The following is a 16779-nucleotide window of genomic DNA, read 5'->3' on the forward strand; positions in this document are numbered from 1 at the left end:
AGGTTGTTGTTGTTTTTTTTGTTTGTTTTTTTGAGTTGCAGTGCAATTCAAGGCTACAATTTATTAGAGGTTTTTGAAAAGGAGAAAGCAGAAGGCATGGGTTCCAGTGCAATATATTGGGTTTTAAGAAAAGTTTTATGAATATTTTGTTCTGTAACATATGGTCAATATCTATCTCTTCAGTGAACTTATTCTGTTACTGTATGATTAATAAAATAATAAAGCATACTTAATATTGCATACTGAACAGCAAGGTCATTTGTTGCTTAAAACACACGGATATCTTAAGGGATTGGAATGTGAGTGGTCTTTCTGTTATCGTTATTATCTTACAGTGTCTGTGAACGATCATTTTAAAGCAAAAGAATTAAGTGACTCATTCTTGGTTAACATTAGTTCATTGCCTCGCAAACTAACATTGAACAATTTTGTTACAGAATTTATCTAATTTTTCAAGTTGTGTAAATTAACATTACTGAATGCAATATGAATGAACATGAAATAAACAAATGAACAATAATGCATAAATTAACATTAACCTAGATTTTAAAATTATGCTGTAATTGTTGCCCATTGTTATTATGATGCCATAGCATTAACTAATGTTACCAAATAAAACCTTGCTGTAAAGTGTTACAAATATTTATTTATTTAATAAAATAACGTCTTCACTTTTTGGGAGTGCTTGTGAATTGTGAACTTGAAGTAATTGCGGGTGTCTTTCATTATTATTCCTTTTTGGAGTAAGAAAAAGACTAGAAGCATGCGTATGTGAGAGGAAGTGTAGAGTCCATTCTAGTGGCCTCTGCTTAGAAAGCACAGACTTCATCCTCAACTCTTTAACCTTTTCGACACTCACGTGCTAGTTCACCCTTTGCCCATTTGGCAAACGTTCCCATGACTTCCCTGTTGATCCAAAGAGGCAGAGAGTGGGGCGAGTTAGAGTGTCAGGGTTTTGTTGATCATTTGTGGTGGCTGTGAGCAGCCTTTCATTCAAACAATGATTGTTCCATCTGGTCCTCTGTTGTGAGACAGGGGTTTCACTGTGGAGAGCAGGGAGGAGGTCTTGCCTTTTCAGTTTGCTACAAAATATGTAGCATGTATAAACCTGCAACCTCTCAGCCTTTCTTTCTTTCTTTTTGTTCCTCACCCCACTTTGATTTCCTCCATCACCCCCATTTTCCCTGTGGTCTATTTAGTCATCTTGGAGTGGATGTGTGAAATGAACAGTACTTTGCACTCAGAAGTTATTTATATATATGCCTGTAACTTATTTTTGATCAAATCAGTACAGTCTTAAATTTACATGTAATACATGAAGGCTATTACAGGCATAATTTTTTTTAAAGCAAGACCTACAGAAGATGCGCTCTGATTGAAATGAAAAGCTAACAGAAAGCTATAAAAACATGTTTTTCATTCTGTCATCAACAAAAATGGCATCTGACACTCCACATCTTTGTAGTTTGCGCTCACTTTTTAGTGAAATTTCTCCGCATTATTGATCTGTAGGGTCCCTGTGTGTTGCTGTAAAAGTGCATGATTGTGCGACAAGTTGTATGTTCGTATAGTAAGAGTAGGTTTTGTGAGCTCTATTTATGAGAATGGCTTTATGTGTAGAGTTGACTCAGGTCATCGAATGTGTTTTGTTCTGGCCTGTCTGAGCCTGCAGAGAGATTGTTTATCTGACTGCACCATTTGTCCTATTGAGCCGCTGTTTCCTGCCCTTAGGGGTCTACACACACATTCGCAAATACACCCACATAAAATCACATAGCAGGCAAAAAAGAAGAGAATCTATAGCCTCTGAAAACATTTTAGTTGTTTTTAAAATGCTTTAGTTGTTTGCAGTATAAACAAAAAATACACATAAAACTCTAACAAATAACTTTTATGATTTAAAGAGATACGTTGTTAAAGCTAGCTGTTATTTGAAAATCAGGATATTACTGTGTTCATCGATACATAAGTATTTTACAGATTCAAACTGTCCTGTTTTTATTGGTGTAGGTGTCCTTTATGTGGTAAGAGACTGAAATTACAGCTAGGTTTGAACTTCCTACCAAAGCTTGTATCCATTACATTTCTATTGATTTTTTTTTCCTTTTTTAAATGATGATTTGCAAATAGTGATGCAAAGTCCGATTCATTTCCGCGAACCGGTTATTTTCGGACAGATCGGCTCATTGAACCGGCTCAAAAAGATTCAAGTTCGATTCAGTTCGATTTGTGAACCGGCTCGACCGGTTACTTCCTGCGAACCGGCTCAAAGGAACGATTCGTTCAAGAACCGAACATCACTATTTGCAAAACCAAGATGGTATTTGTTTGTAATCTTTATGTGGTTAGAGTACAAAAAGGTGCTGTTCTTGGTAGCCAGGTTTCTGCAGTATGTCTAGGCTACTTGTCTCTACACAGATATATTTGCTGAATTTGTAAATAGTCATAACTGGTAAATTCAGCATATATCGGTAGTCAGATATTTTGCCACTTTATATCCTCTGTTGAAATAGCAGTCATGTTTGCTTTTCTTTATTTTTTATTTTTTTATATAATTAGTTCTTTGATCAATTGATTTAGTTTCTTGAGTTTCCGTCCTGGGGAACTGCCAAACGTGTTTGTGAACACAGCCATCTCTGTTATCAGTTAATAGGTGGAGGGTCTTGCTTTCACATAATTTGTAGCCTATTTAATCCTCTTCTTCTTCTTCTTCTTTATCATTATTATTACTATTACTATTATTATTATAGCCTATAACAATATATTTATTATTATTACATTTTTTAGGTTGACAAGCAGGTCTCATGGCTGTGCCTGAGGTCTATTGACTGACGTGGGCTGCGACGTCACGGCGGGGTTAATTTAAATGGGGTTCAGGGGAGAGGAACCGATTAAATTAGTTTGGGGGGAAACAAAGAGCCGGAGTGACGCATAAAGGCGGTTGCTGGAGAAGAGTTCACACGCGAAACTTCAGCAAGACATTATTTCAGTGTTTCAGTGTGGGAACTTTCGACACAGAAAACAAGTGAGTTAAATTTGCTCTTTTCACATCAACAGTTATTATCTGACCAGTACTTGGGTTTAATATTTGATTTAGGCTACACCGTTAAACTTTTTGAAAAGTGGCTTTGGGAAGTTATAAAGCGAAAAAGTGGACATATAGACGCTTTTTTTCTTTTCTTTTCAATATTTAGATACGCACAAAGCTCGGAAAACAAGCATGTTTAAAGTTGATTCTTCTGAGGACTGTTAAACTTTTAAAGAAGAGCGTTTAGATAAACACCCAGTATGAATTCAATGGAATTATTTGATAATACTTTGATAATTATTTGATTTGGTCTAAGGGGTTTTTGTTATCAATAAACTAAAATACTATCCGTTCTGAGGTGCGCAAACAGTTAGACTACGTTTGTGCCGCGAGCATTGTTGCATTCAGAGTTGCATTCTTGTCTTCATTAGGAGACGGTTTTGCTGTACACAGGATGAGTTAAGACCATCAGAAATAATTTAAAGGAAAGTGGAAGTTGTACGTTTCTGCGTAGAAATAAATAAATAATAATTTTACGGAACAAAAAAATGTTTGAGGTAATGAAGTATCATCACCATGTTTTATAGCCTATATATATATATATATACTTTTTTTCATGTTAATAAATTACATATTTGGTATAATATGATCCAGCAGGGTTTCTTCTTTTGACATACTTATCAAATTGTACATTCGTATTTTAGTGGACTTTATTTTGCAGAAAATAAATTTGATTACCAAAGTAAATTATTGTACAGACTCTAAAACTATAGATAATATGAAACTACTACTTGACACTGATTTACACAGTTTAGGTCGAAATAATAAATTTCTAAACTACTTGAATTAGTAGCGGACAAATGTAAGATTTTTATATCACAGTTGGAGACATGTGAAGTATATTGAGTAGGCTACATTTACTGTTCATAAAGTAAAGTTAGTAAAAGTAAAATTAGGCTGTCGCAAAACCTCCGATTAGCGTAAAAAAATGAATTTTTGGGCATCATTAGGCATGTTCTGGGTCACCTCTGCTCTCAGTCACAATCAGTTGCTGGGTGGATAGGCAACATTGTGACTTGTGAAAAGTTTTTACACAAAGTAGGTGGTGGTCTGCACAAACCCATTGTGATGCAGAGTTGCTTGTCAGTGATATGCATGTCTTGTTTTTCTGTGTGATACTGACCTTTGCTCATTTCAGCCCGAATGAAATAGTGTGTTTTAATTTCTGATGCATGTGAATTGTGCATGTGATGGGGACAATGGCTAATGCCTTAAATGGAGGAGAATCACCATAATTCAGTTCTCTTGGACTTGCACAAATCTTTGTGCGTGTGCGTTAGAGATCATTGTGCATTTAATGCTCTTGGCTTCATTCGCTCCCTCTCTCTCTCCTCTTGAATAGAGTGGTTAAAGTGAGTACGGTCAAAGGCTGCAGGGCAGAAAGCAAGAGGACCACGTTCCATCTTTTCTTCTCTTGCTCTTTCAGAGACCCTTTTCACCTGACCTGCATTCTGACCTGAACCCTCCCACCCCCCACTCTTTCATTTATCTTTCTTTAGACACTTTCAGGGGCTTTTCATCTCAGAGTGGGACTAAGAATGTGCAAAATGCACTTTTATTGAAGGGATTACACATTTGGAGCTATACCACTTCACAGCACTTCAGCAAAGTTGTAAACATTCAACCTTTTGGCCTCTGCCCTGTTTTGGTGTGAGCATGTAACAGAGAGAGAGAGAGAGAGAGAGAGAGAGATTCTTTGGGTCAAAACACTGTGGTCAGATCAAATAAAACAGACAGAAAGTGAGAGAAGAAAAGTGATCACATAATATAACATAACATAATAACCAGTTCATATGAATAATTCTGGGTGGTGAGTGCAAAAGCATATTATACATAGACATGTTATTATTTATATAAGACACCCCTGTTTTGTTAGCCAAACGAGTTTAATTTGCATTTAAGGCTTTATTTCACATTACTACAGAGGAGAAATTGAAAGTGTTTCAGAGCAATATTACAAAGCCCTCTTGCCCCCTGCATAGTAGAGATATGCTTTTAACTCAACTTCTGGTTATAGGAGAGTTTGTCCTCAGGGTGTGTATATAACCTGTCTAAGATACTGATTTCTCTTTAAGGAGCAGGGATGTAGTTCCATGTTAATTTTTTTGTGTGTGTGTGCCTCACTAAATCTGAACTCTCAGATTCACAGGCCTCTAGTGCTATGCTGGTCACAGTTTCTGTCAGAAAGCATTTGGTGTAACACTTACCTAATGCTTTACAGCAATGGACACACAACCTTTGTGTGTGTGTTTGTGTGTGCGTGCGGACATCACCCAGCTGCACACACCCATCAGAAAGAATGATGGGAGACTCACAATGATTTATGACTGTTATCTTGTGCTGAGGTGAACTTAAACAGCTGTTTTTGGTTTAAATACTGTCTCCAGACGTCTCTCTCCTCCCCCGTGTCTGTCTGTCAGTCTGTCTCTCTGCGGTTTAGATGACTGATAAAGCCAGTGCTGACTTGAACTCCCTCTGCACTGTGTCTGAAGACTACCGCTCAGTACCAGCTCAGCCTTAAGGGCCTACTTTGCTTCAGACTTTTACAGAAAAACGCAGTGCTCGTAATAGAATTTAAGAGCTGTTGAAAGGAAAGACTCCAAATCTGTTGAAAAGTGGCACTGATAAGCGTGAAACTTTGCCATATGTCTGACTATGAGTGAAGTGGGTCAGAGCTTTGTGCTGTTTTCTCTGCTATGGAAATGAGTTTGAAGTCCAGCTGGTTGCGTGGCGAGGGACTCGCACACTCGAACACTGGGTGCTGGAACGCTCTGAAAAGATGTGAGGGGAGGAGAGATGACCAGAGGAGGGGAGAGAAGAGAAACCGTGTGTGTCCAGCGGTCCTGCATTCCTCTGCACTTGTGATAATGGAAGCCCCATGGCGTATGATGAGTGAGTAAAGCCCTCAAAGAGTGTGTGTTTCTGTGAGAGGATTGGGGCTTTTAAAGGGCTCTCTACCCTCATAGTGTATGAGATGTGTGTGTGGACCAAGCGGGTCAGAACAGCCTTGTTAGGATATCTAACAATATCCCCCCCCACCCCCACCCCCATCATTCATACACACACACATATATCACACAAAGAAGACTGCCTAATGAGAGATTTTGGAGAAAGGTCAGAGAAAAAAAGGTGAGGAGGGGGAATATTTTGGACCCGGAGAGAGGGTGAAGACATTTTTGGGCCAGGAAAATGGGGGTTGGGGTGCTCAAGATTTGTGTTTTTCTGAGAGAGGTTAGTCACGCTCCGCTGAGCGGCTGACACTTAATTACTGTTTGGAGGGAGTTGCAGGATTTACTGGGTCAACAGAATATTTTATAAACGGCTTTAGAAAAGCATTTAGTGTCTGAGAGTGAAAGATGGAGGGAAAAAAACAGAGGTAGAAAGCATTTTTACTGCCTCTGCCTATGGTGACCTATAAAGGTCTGGCGCCTGAGTGATGAGGGACGGCATTTGTGCTGGGACAGGAGTTTGAGTTGGAAGTTACGGCTGAGAGTCCAGAATATTTCACTCAACCACAAGCAGGCAGGGCCGGATTTACGCATAGGCATTCTAGGCACGTGCCTATGCTTGCTCGTCCAGGGGGGGCCCCAAACACAATGAAGAGATATATAATATTTTTGTTATACTATGGGATATCTACAACAGTAAAAGAACCAAAACCCCAGAAGACATTGAGCAAATAAATATAACAAACAATAGAGTAAAAATGACAAACTATTTCCATGTCTTCAGCCTTTTTTATGTACGGAAATCACGCTTTCTTTCTCCCGCTCTCTCTCACAGATGCACACACATAGACACGCACTCGCGCACACACGTGGAGATGCGGACAGAAACTTGTCATCAGTGCTGCGGCTGCCCCACGAATTTATCAATAAAAGAGTTTCGCAGCTGAAAAGCTACATGACATTTCTCAGTAGCGAGGTTCTTGAAGCAGTTCAACTTAAAGATTCGCTATTAGTAGACGCTGCTGCTGAACGCTGCTGAGAGACTCACCATAGACGCAGGTATTCACACGCATTTAATCTCTCTCTCTCCCTCTCTCTAATAACCGCATTAGACTGCATTAATAACTGCATTAGCCTGCATATCAATGGCATGTATTCACACGCACTTAATCTCTCCCTCTCTCTTTCGCTCTCTCTCTCTAATAACTGCGTTAGACTGCATTAATAACTGCGTTAGCCTGCTGCATATCAATGGCTCAAGCCTCTGTTATTAGCTCTAAAATTACGTTTTGGAATTTGCAACGGATGGTTTGGGATGAGGTGCGTAAAAAATGTGCTAGTTCAACACCCACAAGATTTCAGGACGGAAACATGTCAAATGTCTTGAAACAAATCTTCTGAACAATTGACGTGTGGTTGTGACTCCAGGCCGTTAAAATTATTAGAGAAATAATGCACTCCCGAAGTGGTTATGTGGCCACTAGCCGCGCCTATTAATGGAATGAAATGCAATTTGTTTGAATTCTCAAACAAATTAAGAACCTACATTCGATTTTTATTGACTGAACGCAAGCGCTTATTGCGATACAAAAATTTGTTTAGCCTATGTCACGAAAAGAGGTAAATCCGGCCCTGCAAGCAGGTAGAAAACATGATCTGATGGACCCTCCAGAGCAAAACGGCCAATGTGATTGAGTGAATGGACGGATGGACGGACACACCGACTGCATTAAATAGAAAGTGATACATTCAGAACGAGAGGCTTGTTTGGACATAATAGATGCTTAATTATCCTCAAAGACAGTACAATGCTGCTTTTCATCAGTCCAGCTAATTCTGGCTGCTTTGAGTCTTGCGTCTTACAGAGACTGTCCTCTCTTTCAACAGGAGAACAGCTTTTGTTACCGTTAATTGCTTTTCCTGCTAACAGAACTCTGAACCAGGATGTCGTCTTATTGACAAAAAAGTCAATCTGTGTACATGGCGAAACCCTCATTTGAGATGATCCAGTCAAATGTGAGATTGAAAAAGCTCTTTTATTGGGAAAAACATACTTCAGTTGCTTTTTACCTACCATTTGTGGTGTTAGTGGAAATAAACGTCCCACCGTTGTCAGTGCTGTGGGGTCTTCGTGTTTTTTCAGTTTTGAATGCTGACATGTTGAGAAGCAGAAGAGCAAAAGAGTGGTGTTTTAATACACACATTTGATAATGTACACCGTGTGTACACAGCTGAGGAGAGACAGAGAGAAAACACAGATGTGAGGACTGTGAGTCTCTGGAGCGGATACCAGCAGGACCGACGGACACATTCAAAGACACACGTCAACTCTCTTTCTTTTGAGTGTGAGTGGATGTTAGTCAGGGTTGCGAATGTTCTTGTGTGTTTGTGAGTGTCATTTTGGACGTTTATGTTTGATGATTCACAGCAACAAGCAAGTACAGTGGCGGTGCTTTCGGTGCCAAGAACGTCATTATCATAATCTCAAGAAAATCACTATGTATTCTCCCGTTGCAGTAGCTGTTACATCATACTTCTGTGTGATGTGTTTATTTAAGTGCTGTTGTTACATTATAATCTGGTGGCAGTGATAGCAGAGAACCATGCAGTCCTTCAACATTATGACCTTTTGTGTTTGCACGAGCCAAATCTACGACATTTTAATGCCAGTCCGTTGTCAATGAAGCTCTAATTAATCATTCTGAATGATCATCCTTATCAGCTCCAGCCATTCATCTTTAATTGGGAATTTGAAATACTAAAAGGGCAAAGTAACGCCTCAGCATAGATGGCTCGATTACTGTCCTGTCCTTTGATAACAGTACTTTTGACAGAAATTGGTCAGTTACTGAAAACTGCAGTTTTGCTCTGCAACAGCTGATTATTCTGTGTTTTTTCAGGATGCGTGGCCTGTTCTCCACCATCATCGTGGTGCTAGTGGCCTTAATGATCGTGACCACAGAGGCTGGGAAAAACAAGAAAGGTATAAAATATTATTCTCTTCCAATATTCTCACGTCTCTCCCCTCTTTCCTTTCTTACATTATTTCAGCTCCCATATAGAATTATATCCTGTGATGTCTTGCTTTGAATCTTAAGGCTGGAATACACTACTTTTTGGACAGATTTTGCCCCAGTTTGCAGGCTGGACAAGTCAGTTGCTGAAAATCTGAGCCACTCTGCAAATTTTGGGCATTTTATAGAAAATTGCATAGTGTATGATGGGCACAGGCTCCAATTTTTAGCATCAGACTGTGATTCCATCCAGCCGAAGGATTTCAAACATGTTATTTTTATTTGTTATTCAAGCATGATATTTTGAGCCAATTTTAGAATACATATTTATTGCTTTCATTTGTCATACTTCTTCTATAAAAGAGGGGCGCATGTTTGCTGTCTTAGGAACGACTTGTTACAGTTGTTACTGTGTAATTCCCAGTTTTTTCTTCTGTAACCATTTACAAAGTTGACCAGTGTGATGCCTAGTGTTTTAAAATCTATTCTGATTATAAAAGTCGTGTAGTGTTAGTGTATTGTCTGGGCAGTTTTGCATGAGTTTATGTACATAAAGTAATGCTGCTGCCCGTGTGTCATGTGACAGAGAAGAATAAAGGAGGTAAGGGTGGTTCGGACTGTGCGGAGTGGCGCTATGGCAGTTGTGTGGCCAATAATGGGGACTGTGGAGCAGGCACAAGGGAAGGCACCTGCAATGAGCAGACCAAGAAAGTCAAATGCCGAGTGCCCTGCAACTGGAAGAAAAACTTTGGGGGTGAGTGAAACTGTGATAAATCAGCTGAAATCTTTTCTTATTATATTTAGCTATCGCTTTTATTTTTGGTATCTTTTATATTTAGTGTTTTTGTGCTGCTGTGTATTTCATCTTTTTTCTGTACATTTCATATTATCTTACATAGTATATTGTAACTCATTTCATGCAGCCGACTGCAAGTATAAGTTTAGTAACTGGGGCGAGTGTGACGCAGCCACAAGCACAAAGAGCCGCACCGGCACTCTGGTAAAGGCTCTCTTCAGCGTCGACTGCCAGCAAACCATCTCTGTGTCCAAACCCTGCACCACCAAGGTCAAAAACAAACCCAAAGGTACATCCTCAACACTAAACCCAAAACTGACATTCAATGACATAAGGCCTCTGCTCGATCGTTTTGTGCATGTTATGCTCAAATGTTAGTATTAAAAATAACATTCAACTAATAATAATTTCATACAATTCTTAAATGATTTTAATTTTAAAGTCATAATTATTATTAAAAAATCTAAGTTTTTTTTTTATATAAAAGCTTCCTCAAACACACATGGTTTAACAGGTGTTTTAAGCAGTTGTTTGGTTTGGTTTGGCTGAATGGAAACAGTAATGCGTGTAATCTGCTCTGGTTGTGTAATCTTGGCCTGTTGGCCATGGTGGGTGTCTGAGTGGGATTCTGAACTCAATAATGAATCTCTGCTCATGCATAAGAGACAGATTTCTAAGTCAGTCCTTTCAAATCGTATGTTTGTGGTTAATATGCTTATCTGAATATGGATTCCAGCAATAATACTGTTGCATTATTTTAAAAGAGCATATGCATTTCCTAACCAGCGTGAGACGGGGAGGCATCGTCAAGAGGTTCGGGTTTACCGCTGGATCTGAATAATGAGATTTTGTGTCAATCTCTCCACAGGAAAGAAAGGCAAGGGGAAAGGGAACTAAAAGGAGCAAGAGATCCAGAGGAGCAGTAATCACCCCGTGATCATCCGTCATCCAAACACGGCCTTTTATATCTCTACTCAGTGTTCTTCAGCATGAGTGGGACTCGCACTACAGCCACAAACACATAGCTTTAGAAGACTATGACAGAGTAACAGCTGAGTATTTGACATGTTACATGACTGTTTCATGTGTGAGAGGGAGGGGAGAATAAAATACCGTTGTTTAGCGTGTGGTGCCCTGTCATTGACCCACTCCTCTGATGTTTCCCTCCAGCACAGATCTCTCGCACTTGCTCTCTCTCTCTACTATCTATCAGCCATGTAAGCCTCAGGCCTCTCATTCGCTAAAAGACAACAATCAATAGAACTCAATCAGACACGTCTATTTTATTACTGTTTTACTTAAAATTTGGTTTTGTAAAATTATGTAATTTACAGGATTATATTACTAGTGGGGTATACAAGTAGTGTTCCACACTGACAATGGTGCTGAGTTGTTAGTAAATGTGTCTGTAGGAAGCTGGCTGATGTTTGAATGTGAGTTCTGTAATCTGTGTGGGTCCATATGTGAGTGTACGTCTCTGCGTAAGCTGCTGCTTCAGTCCTTTTGCCTTCATATCCACGGAGCGTTCAGGAAGAATGGCATCCCGCGGCGATGATTCCATTCTCTTCAGACAGTACGCTCCTATTATCTCACAGCACGCGGGCGAATCATCGCCATGGAGATCACAAGCAGAGGATAAAGAGCGCACTCACGCAGCCAGAGTCACAAACACAAAACACATATACAGTGGGTACGGAAAGTATTCAGACCCCCTTAAATTTTTCACTCTGTATTCTAAAATATAAAACTGAGTGTTGTTTGAAATAAATGAGTTCTCTTTTTCTATAAAAGGTGTAGTTTATGTAAAAGCAAAAATACGCCAATACCGTTACTTTTCCTTTTGACTTGACTGTTACTAACAGATCCAAGGGTGACGGAGGGTTATGAGCATTGAACTGCATGGAGAGGAGACCGTTCCCTCTTGTGCAAACCTGTTTTATAAGCATTTAAGAAAGACAGTAAAATGTTGTTACCGAGTGTTGTGTGAAGTGTTAACTAAAGGTAAATGAGTGATGACAGTTCATTATTAAAGACACCTAAGCCCTCCAAATTTCTCATTATGCAAACCAATATGTGTGTTCATGAATATGCAAAGAATAAGCATCTGTCTCTCCTCCTGGTCAGTGCGCTTAAGAGCTTTATTAAGCTTTATGCAATAGAAAAAGAACCACACACTCTTATGTACACTGGCTCTTTAAGGGCAGTGGTAGATAAGTCAACAAATACAGTGTTCATTCCATCAGCTTCACTGGGGTAATAATCATTGACTTTGCCCTTCAGCTGGTACAGTTAAATGGGGGATGTCTTTATTAATCCCTATACAATTTACATTTTATAAACATTTGAAGTGACCAAAGGAAAGAGAGCATAAAGTCATTTTGCTGTATTGGTCATCTAACAGATGCTAAGGATTGACCTTTGCTATTTTCAGAATTGCAGAAGACAATATTTAGTAACCGATCAGATTGCATGATTGAATTTCTTTAGTATTGTTACAAAAGGAGTTACAGTTTCATAACTCTCTTAGAGATACCGATATTCCAAAGTGAAGTCTTCTTAGAGTTGCATCACAGTTGGGGATGCTTTTATAAAAGCATGTATTTGAATGACTAAGATATGCAGTGAACAGCCTACTTCAACATACAGTCCATGTGTCAGACCAAAGCAACTGCAAGTTTAAAACATTCAGAAAAATGGAAATCTGGTTTTAAATTCTTTTTCAATGGCATAATAGTCACTTAGTCTGTCTTTACCACTCATTATAAAGAGATTCAGAGCTGGTTTTGGAGATACAGATGCTATGAATGGAAATTTGATTATGAGGTAGAAACATGAAACCAAACCCAAGACGTTAAAGAGGCAAGTTTCTGCATCTTAAAATGATGCTAATGACTGAATAATCTCTCTTCCAGACCAGGCCTAATAACAGACCGGAGCGCCATGACCTCTTTGGTTTAATGCTTTAAAGTCTGTAATTGCTGAAACTGGCAGCTTGTTAATAATGTAACATCATGAGCCCTAAAACATCAACACATTTCTCCCTCTGTGCTAATTCTGACCACTGTGGGAGATCATTCCTGCTGGTTTACATGCTGCTGTTTCATCAGTTACAAACTGTGTATTTAAATACAAACTAGGCAAAACTATATTGCACCATGAGAAAACAATATCATGAAGTGGAAATCTACTAAATCAACATTGTGTTTAACAGGGGGAAATAAAACCAATTTTCCATTTCTCAAATTTACGGACAGTCCTTTGTGCCCCGATTTTAAATGAAATGCTTGAAATTGAACATCTTATAAACAGGTTAAATAAATGTACTAGTAATCTCCTATTTTTTTCCAAGTATATCACAAATTATAAATGGTTTCACCAGTTTTGCATACAGACAACAATACATTTAATATTTAATCTGTAAAATCACATGAAGATCACCAACTAAACACAAGAGGAACAAAAACATCCATACATTAAATGCAGGGAAGAAATAATACTTTCAAGAGCATATATTCATCATAACTAAACATATTTACACACCTCTGTACGATCAGACCCTTACAGTGACATTTCTCAGCTCAGTATAGAGTGTCTCATCCCATTTAAAGTCTATAATGCCTATCCTAATCCATTAAGGAGATCCTTTTCAATTTTGACCTATTCCAGAACCTCAAGAGGATCAAGCTAAGAGGATAATGATGACTAACTTCTCCCAGGCTGAACCACATGCCCTGAATTTGTCCCTATGAATGTAATGGAATACACAGCTGTTGTGGTCAGCAAGCAGCTGCAGTCTGTGACTTCCTTCGGTAACACTTTACTTGAAGGGGTGTGCATAAGACTAACATGACACCTTCATAATCATGACATGACACATGTCATGAATATGAAGGAGGTTTTATGCATGTTTATGACAACTGTCATTAAGTGTCATTCGCTCAGTTATGTCATTTTTAACGCAAATATGACTAACCCTACCCCTACCCTTACCCCTAACCATAGCCCATAACAAAGACATCTCAAACAATGTCATCTTTGCATTAAAAATGACATAACTGAGCGAATGACACTTAATGACAGTTGTCATAAACATGCATAAAAAACCTTCATATTCATGACATGTGTCATGTCATGATTATGAAGGTGTCATGTCAGTCTTATGCACACCCCTTCAAGTAAAGTGTAACCCTTCCTTCATTTGGAAAGTGGAAGGTGCAGGTGTAGGAAACTGAATCTCACTTGGGAGCATCATGCTTTCAAGGACAGTCAAACTTTTCTTTTTCTTTTCCATATGTTATGGGTTTTGGCTGTGGTATGTTCTCCAGTCACATCTTCTTCACCTCTGTATGACGAATGTGCATCCTGTCACAGAAGTCTGGTTTAGAAACAGTGTTAATACTAACCAAGAGGACTTGATCGATATCATTTGTGCTATACTGGGAATATAAATGAGTCAATAAAATCCTATTATTCACCAAGTCTCTTTTGGCTTGTATTTGCTGATATTCTGTCTCTTCACGTTTGGAAAAATGAGCCATTGGCCTCTCTAAAGCATTGTTATTGTCTTGATCTTCACATTACTCTAGTGCAAAATTCCAGTGGTCTTAGCAGTAGAGCAATGATCAGATTACTGGAAAAGTCATTTGTTTCATGACCTCAGCTTGATTTCTTCAGTGATTCAGTCTCTTGTCCATTGCTCCATCATCCTCTTGTAAACACTGATTTCTTAATACATAAACTTTTGGTTATGACACACTGTTTCAGCATTATGGGACTATGAAGCCTCACAATGTACTGCACAGTACCGGGACAGCCTTTGTACCTTCCATATCATATCTACATCTTCGCTGGCTGCTTCTTCCCTTAGTTCATCTGGTGCCAATGTTCTTATACTGGCACATGAGCAGGTTTTTGAAGGTCTTTTTGAAGGTGGCGTTACAGAGTGCATAGCAAGCGGGGTTGATGGTACTGTTGACGTAGCAGAGCCAGTAGCCAATGGCCCAGACTGTGTCTGGAACGCACGACTGGCAGAACGTGCTGATTAAAACCATCACATTGTATGGCGTCCATGTGATAATGAAGGCCAGCAGGATGGCAAAGATTGTCTTTGTCACTTTCTTCTCTCGTGCCGCCATCTGCCTTTTCCTCTTTACCTGGCTGCGGGCGATGCTGGCAAACTTGCGCGCCACTGTGCGGGGACGGTTCACAGGGATGGAGCGCTTCTCGCCGGTACTGTTTGGTGGGACGATCTCGATGGCTGTGATGCATTCGTCTCCCGCTTGTTTGGTGACTATCTTGATCTTGGACCATTTGGATTGAGGGTTGAGTTTAGGTACGGCTGTGGGCGCGGGTGTCAAGCCGGCCTCTGAAGTCACCTCACTGTTCGCTCGTTCTTTAAGCTCTTTAGGCGCTATGCTAGCTGTGCTGGAGTCGTTCGAGCTCTCCTTCTCCTCCGGCTGCACGCAGGAGTCAGCTTTAGCGGACCCCACAGACTCGTCTAGTTTGCCGTTCTTCATGGTGTCCACCGTAGAACAGGTATCCAGGCTAGGTTTAGGAGGAGACTGGTTGTTGTTGTTCTGCTTCAAGATGTGACTCTTGAGCAGACCACTAGATTTCTGGCCTTTCTTCTCCTTCTTTTCCTCAGGGTTCTGCTTGGACACACGGCTGCGGCTGGCCAGAGAGATGTGCACATAAAGCACCGTCATGATGACCACTGGCAGGTAGAAGGCAGCGATGGCCGTGCCAAACGTGACCGCGGGGTTGGAAAGGAACTGGATGTAACATTCACCAGGCGCTACGGTCCGTGCTCCGACAATGAACTGCCAGAACAGGATAGCGGGAGCCCACAGGATGAAAGACAGGATCCAGGCGGAGGCAATCATGAGGCCGGCCATCTTGGTGGTTCTGCGTGTGGGATAACTCAGGGGTTTGGTCACACAGAAGTATCGGTCGAAGCTGATGATTAACAGGTTCATGACAGAAGCGTTGCTGACCACATAATCCAGTGCGAGCCACAGGTCACACACAACAGGGCCGAGTGGCCAGTAGCCCTTGATGATGTAAACGGTGTAAAGGTTCATGGAGAACACACCGATGATGAGATCTGCACAGGCCAGGCTGAAGAGGAAGTAGTTGTTGACGGTCTGTAGGTGTCGATTGACCTTGATTGAGAGCATGACGAGGATGTTGCCCACAACAGTGACAAAACTGAGGGATCCTGTAACCAGTGCAATGAAGACCATCTCCACCGTCTTGTGCGGGCTGTCACCGTCCGCCTCAACCGCTGCACATGAGCCATTGGTGCTGCTGTTGTCACAAGTGAAGTTGGCATCACTGGATGCGTTGCTCAATGAGCCTGAAATACACACACAACACACAGACAATGTTATAAATGACAAAAATTAGAGATGCACCGATCGATCGGCCAGGGATCGGAATCGGCCGATTTTCCTCATGATCGGCCCGGATCGGTGACCGGCCGGTCAGTCTCACTTCTTTCCGATTCTGAGCCGATCTGTTTTGTTACCAGCAGCACAGGCAATAACGTCAGCCGCGCATTCTCGCTCTCATCTCTCCGATGACCCCTTCTCTCTCACACACACGTCTCATTTGCTCCGGTTAAATAGTGCTTGTATTGCGCATTATTTTAGTCATTCCCGCAGGTTTCGCGCTTACACCAAACGCGCGCGCACCACCACTGATCTATATTAGTGGAGCACACAAGCAGCTCAGTCTCAAACAGCTTGTGAGCCACCACAAATACCAAAATGAAAAAAATGAAAAGTGCGCTAAAACGGTCAAATACATACAAAATGATGTCAAAATGCCCGTCATGGCGAGTATCCAGTTAAACAGTCAGTTTTGGAACGTTAAATAGTTAAGAAAGAGAACGCATGTTGTGTAACAGTATATTGGGTCCGTGGATAAACTCTT

At 40.4% G+C, this 16779-nt stretch overlaps 2 protein-coding genes across 2 annotated transcripts in view; one reads left to right on the plus strand and one right to left on the minus strand.

Moving 5' to 3' along the window:
- Positions 1 to 2879: 2879 nt before the first annotated feature.
- Positions 2880 to 11208, plus strand: mdka (midkine a). The gene is made up of 5 exons (XM_016555594.1): positions 2880 to 3025; positions 8937 to 9019; positions 9637 to 9804; positions 9974 to 10135; positions 10715 to 11208. Exons 2-5 carry the CDS (start codon positions 8938 to 8940, stop codon positions 10741 to 10743), a joined length of 441 nt encoding a protein of 146 aa, XP_016411080.1. The 5' UTR covers positions 2880 to 3025; position 8937; the 3' UTR covers positions 10744 to 11208.
- Positions 11209 to 13984: 2776 nt separating this feature from the next.
- The window catches only part of LOC107742565 (muscarinic acetylcholine receptor M4-like), a 15971-nt gene continuing 13176 nt past the window's right edge, over positions 13985 to 16779 (minus strand). The window contains exon 2 of the mRNA XM_016555593.1: positions 13985 to 16201. Within this exon, the coding sequence (XP_016411079.1) occupies positions 14715 to 16201 (1487 nt within the window). The 3' untranslated portion in view covers positions 13985 to 14714. The remainder of the gene's footprint in view (positions 16202 to 16779) is intronic.

Source organism: Sinocyclocheilus rhinocerous, unplaced genomic scaffold (assembly GCF_001515625.1).
Source record: "Sinocyclocheilus rhinocerous isolate Xijiao unplaced genomic scaffold, SAMN03320098_v1.1 scaffold587, whole genome shotgun sequence".
Classification (NCBI taxonomy): domain Eukaryota; kingdom Metazoa; phylum Chordata; class Actinopteri; order Cypriniformes; family Cyprinidae; genus Sinocyclocheilus; species Sinocyclocheilus rhinocerous.

What these genes read in the sequence shown, in the direction of transcription:
- mdka (XM_016555594.1), top strand. Translation starts at nt 8,938, where the DNA reads ATGCGTGGCCTGTTCTCCACCATCATCGTGGTGCTAGTGGCCTTAATG. An exon ending in CTGGAAGAAAAACTTTGGGG is followed by an intron (nt 9,805 to 9,973) that starts GTGAGTGAAACT and finishes CATTTCATGCAG; the next exon opens with CCGACTGCAAGTATAAGTTT. An exon ending in GGTCAAAAACAAACCCAAAG is followed by an intron (nt 10,136 to 10,714) that starts GTACATCCTCAA and finishes ATCTCTCCACAG; the next exon opens with GAAAGAAAGGCAAGGGGAAA.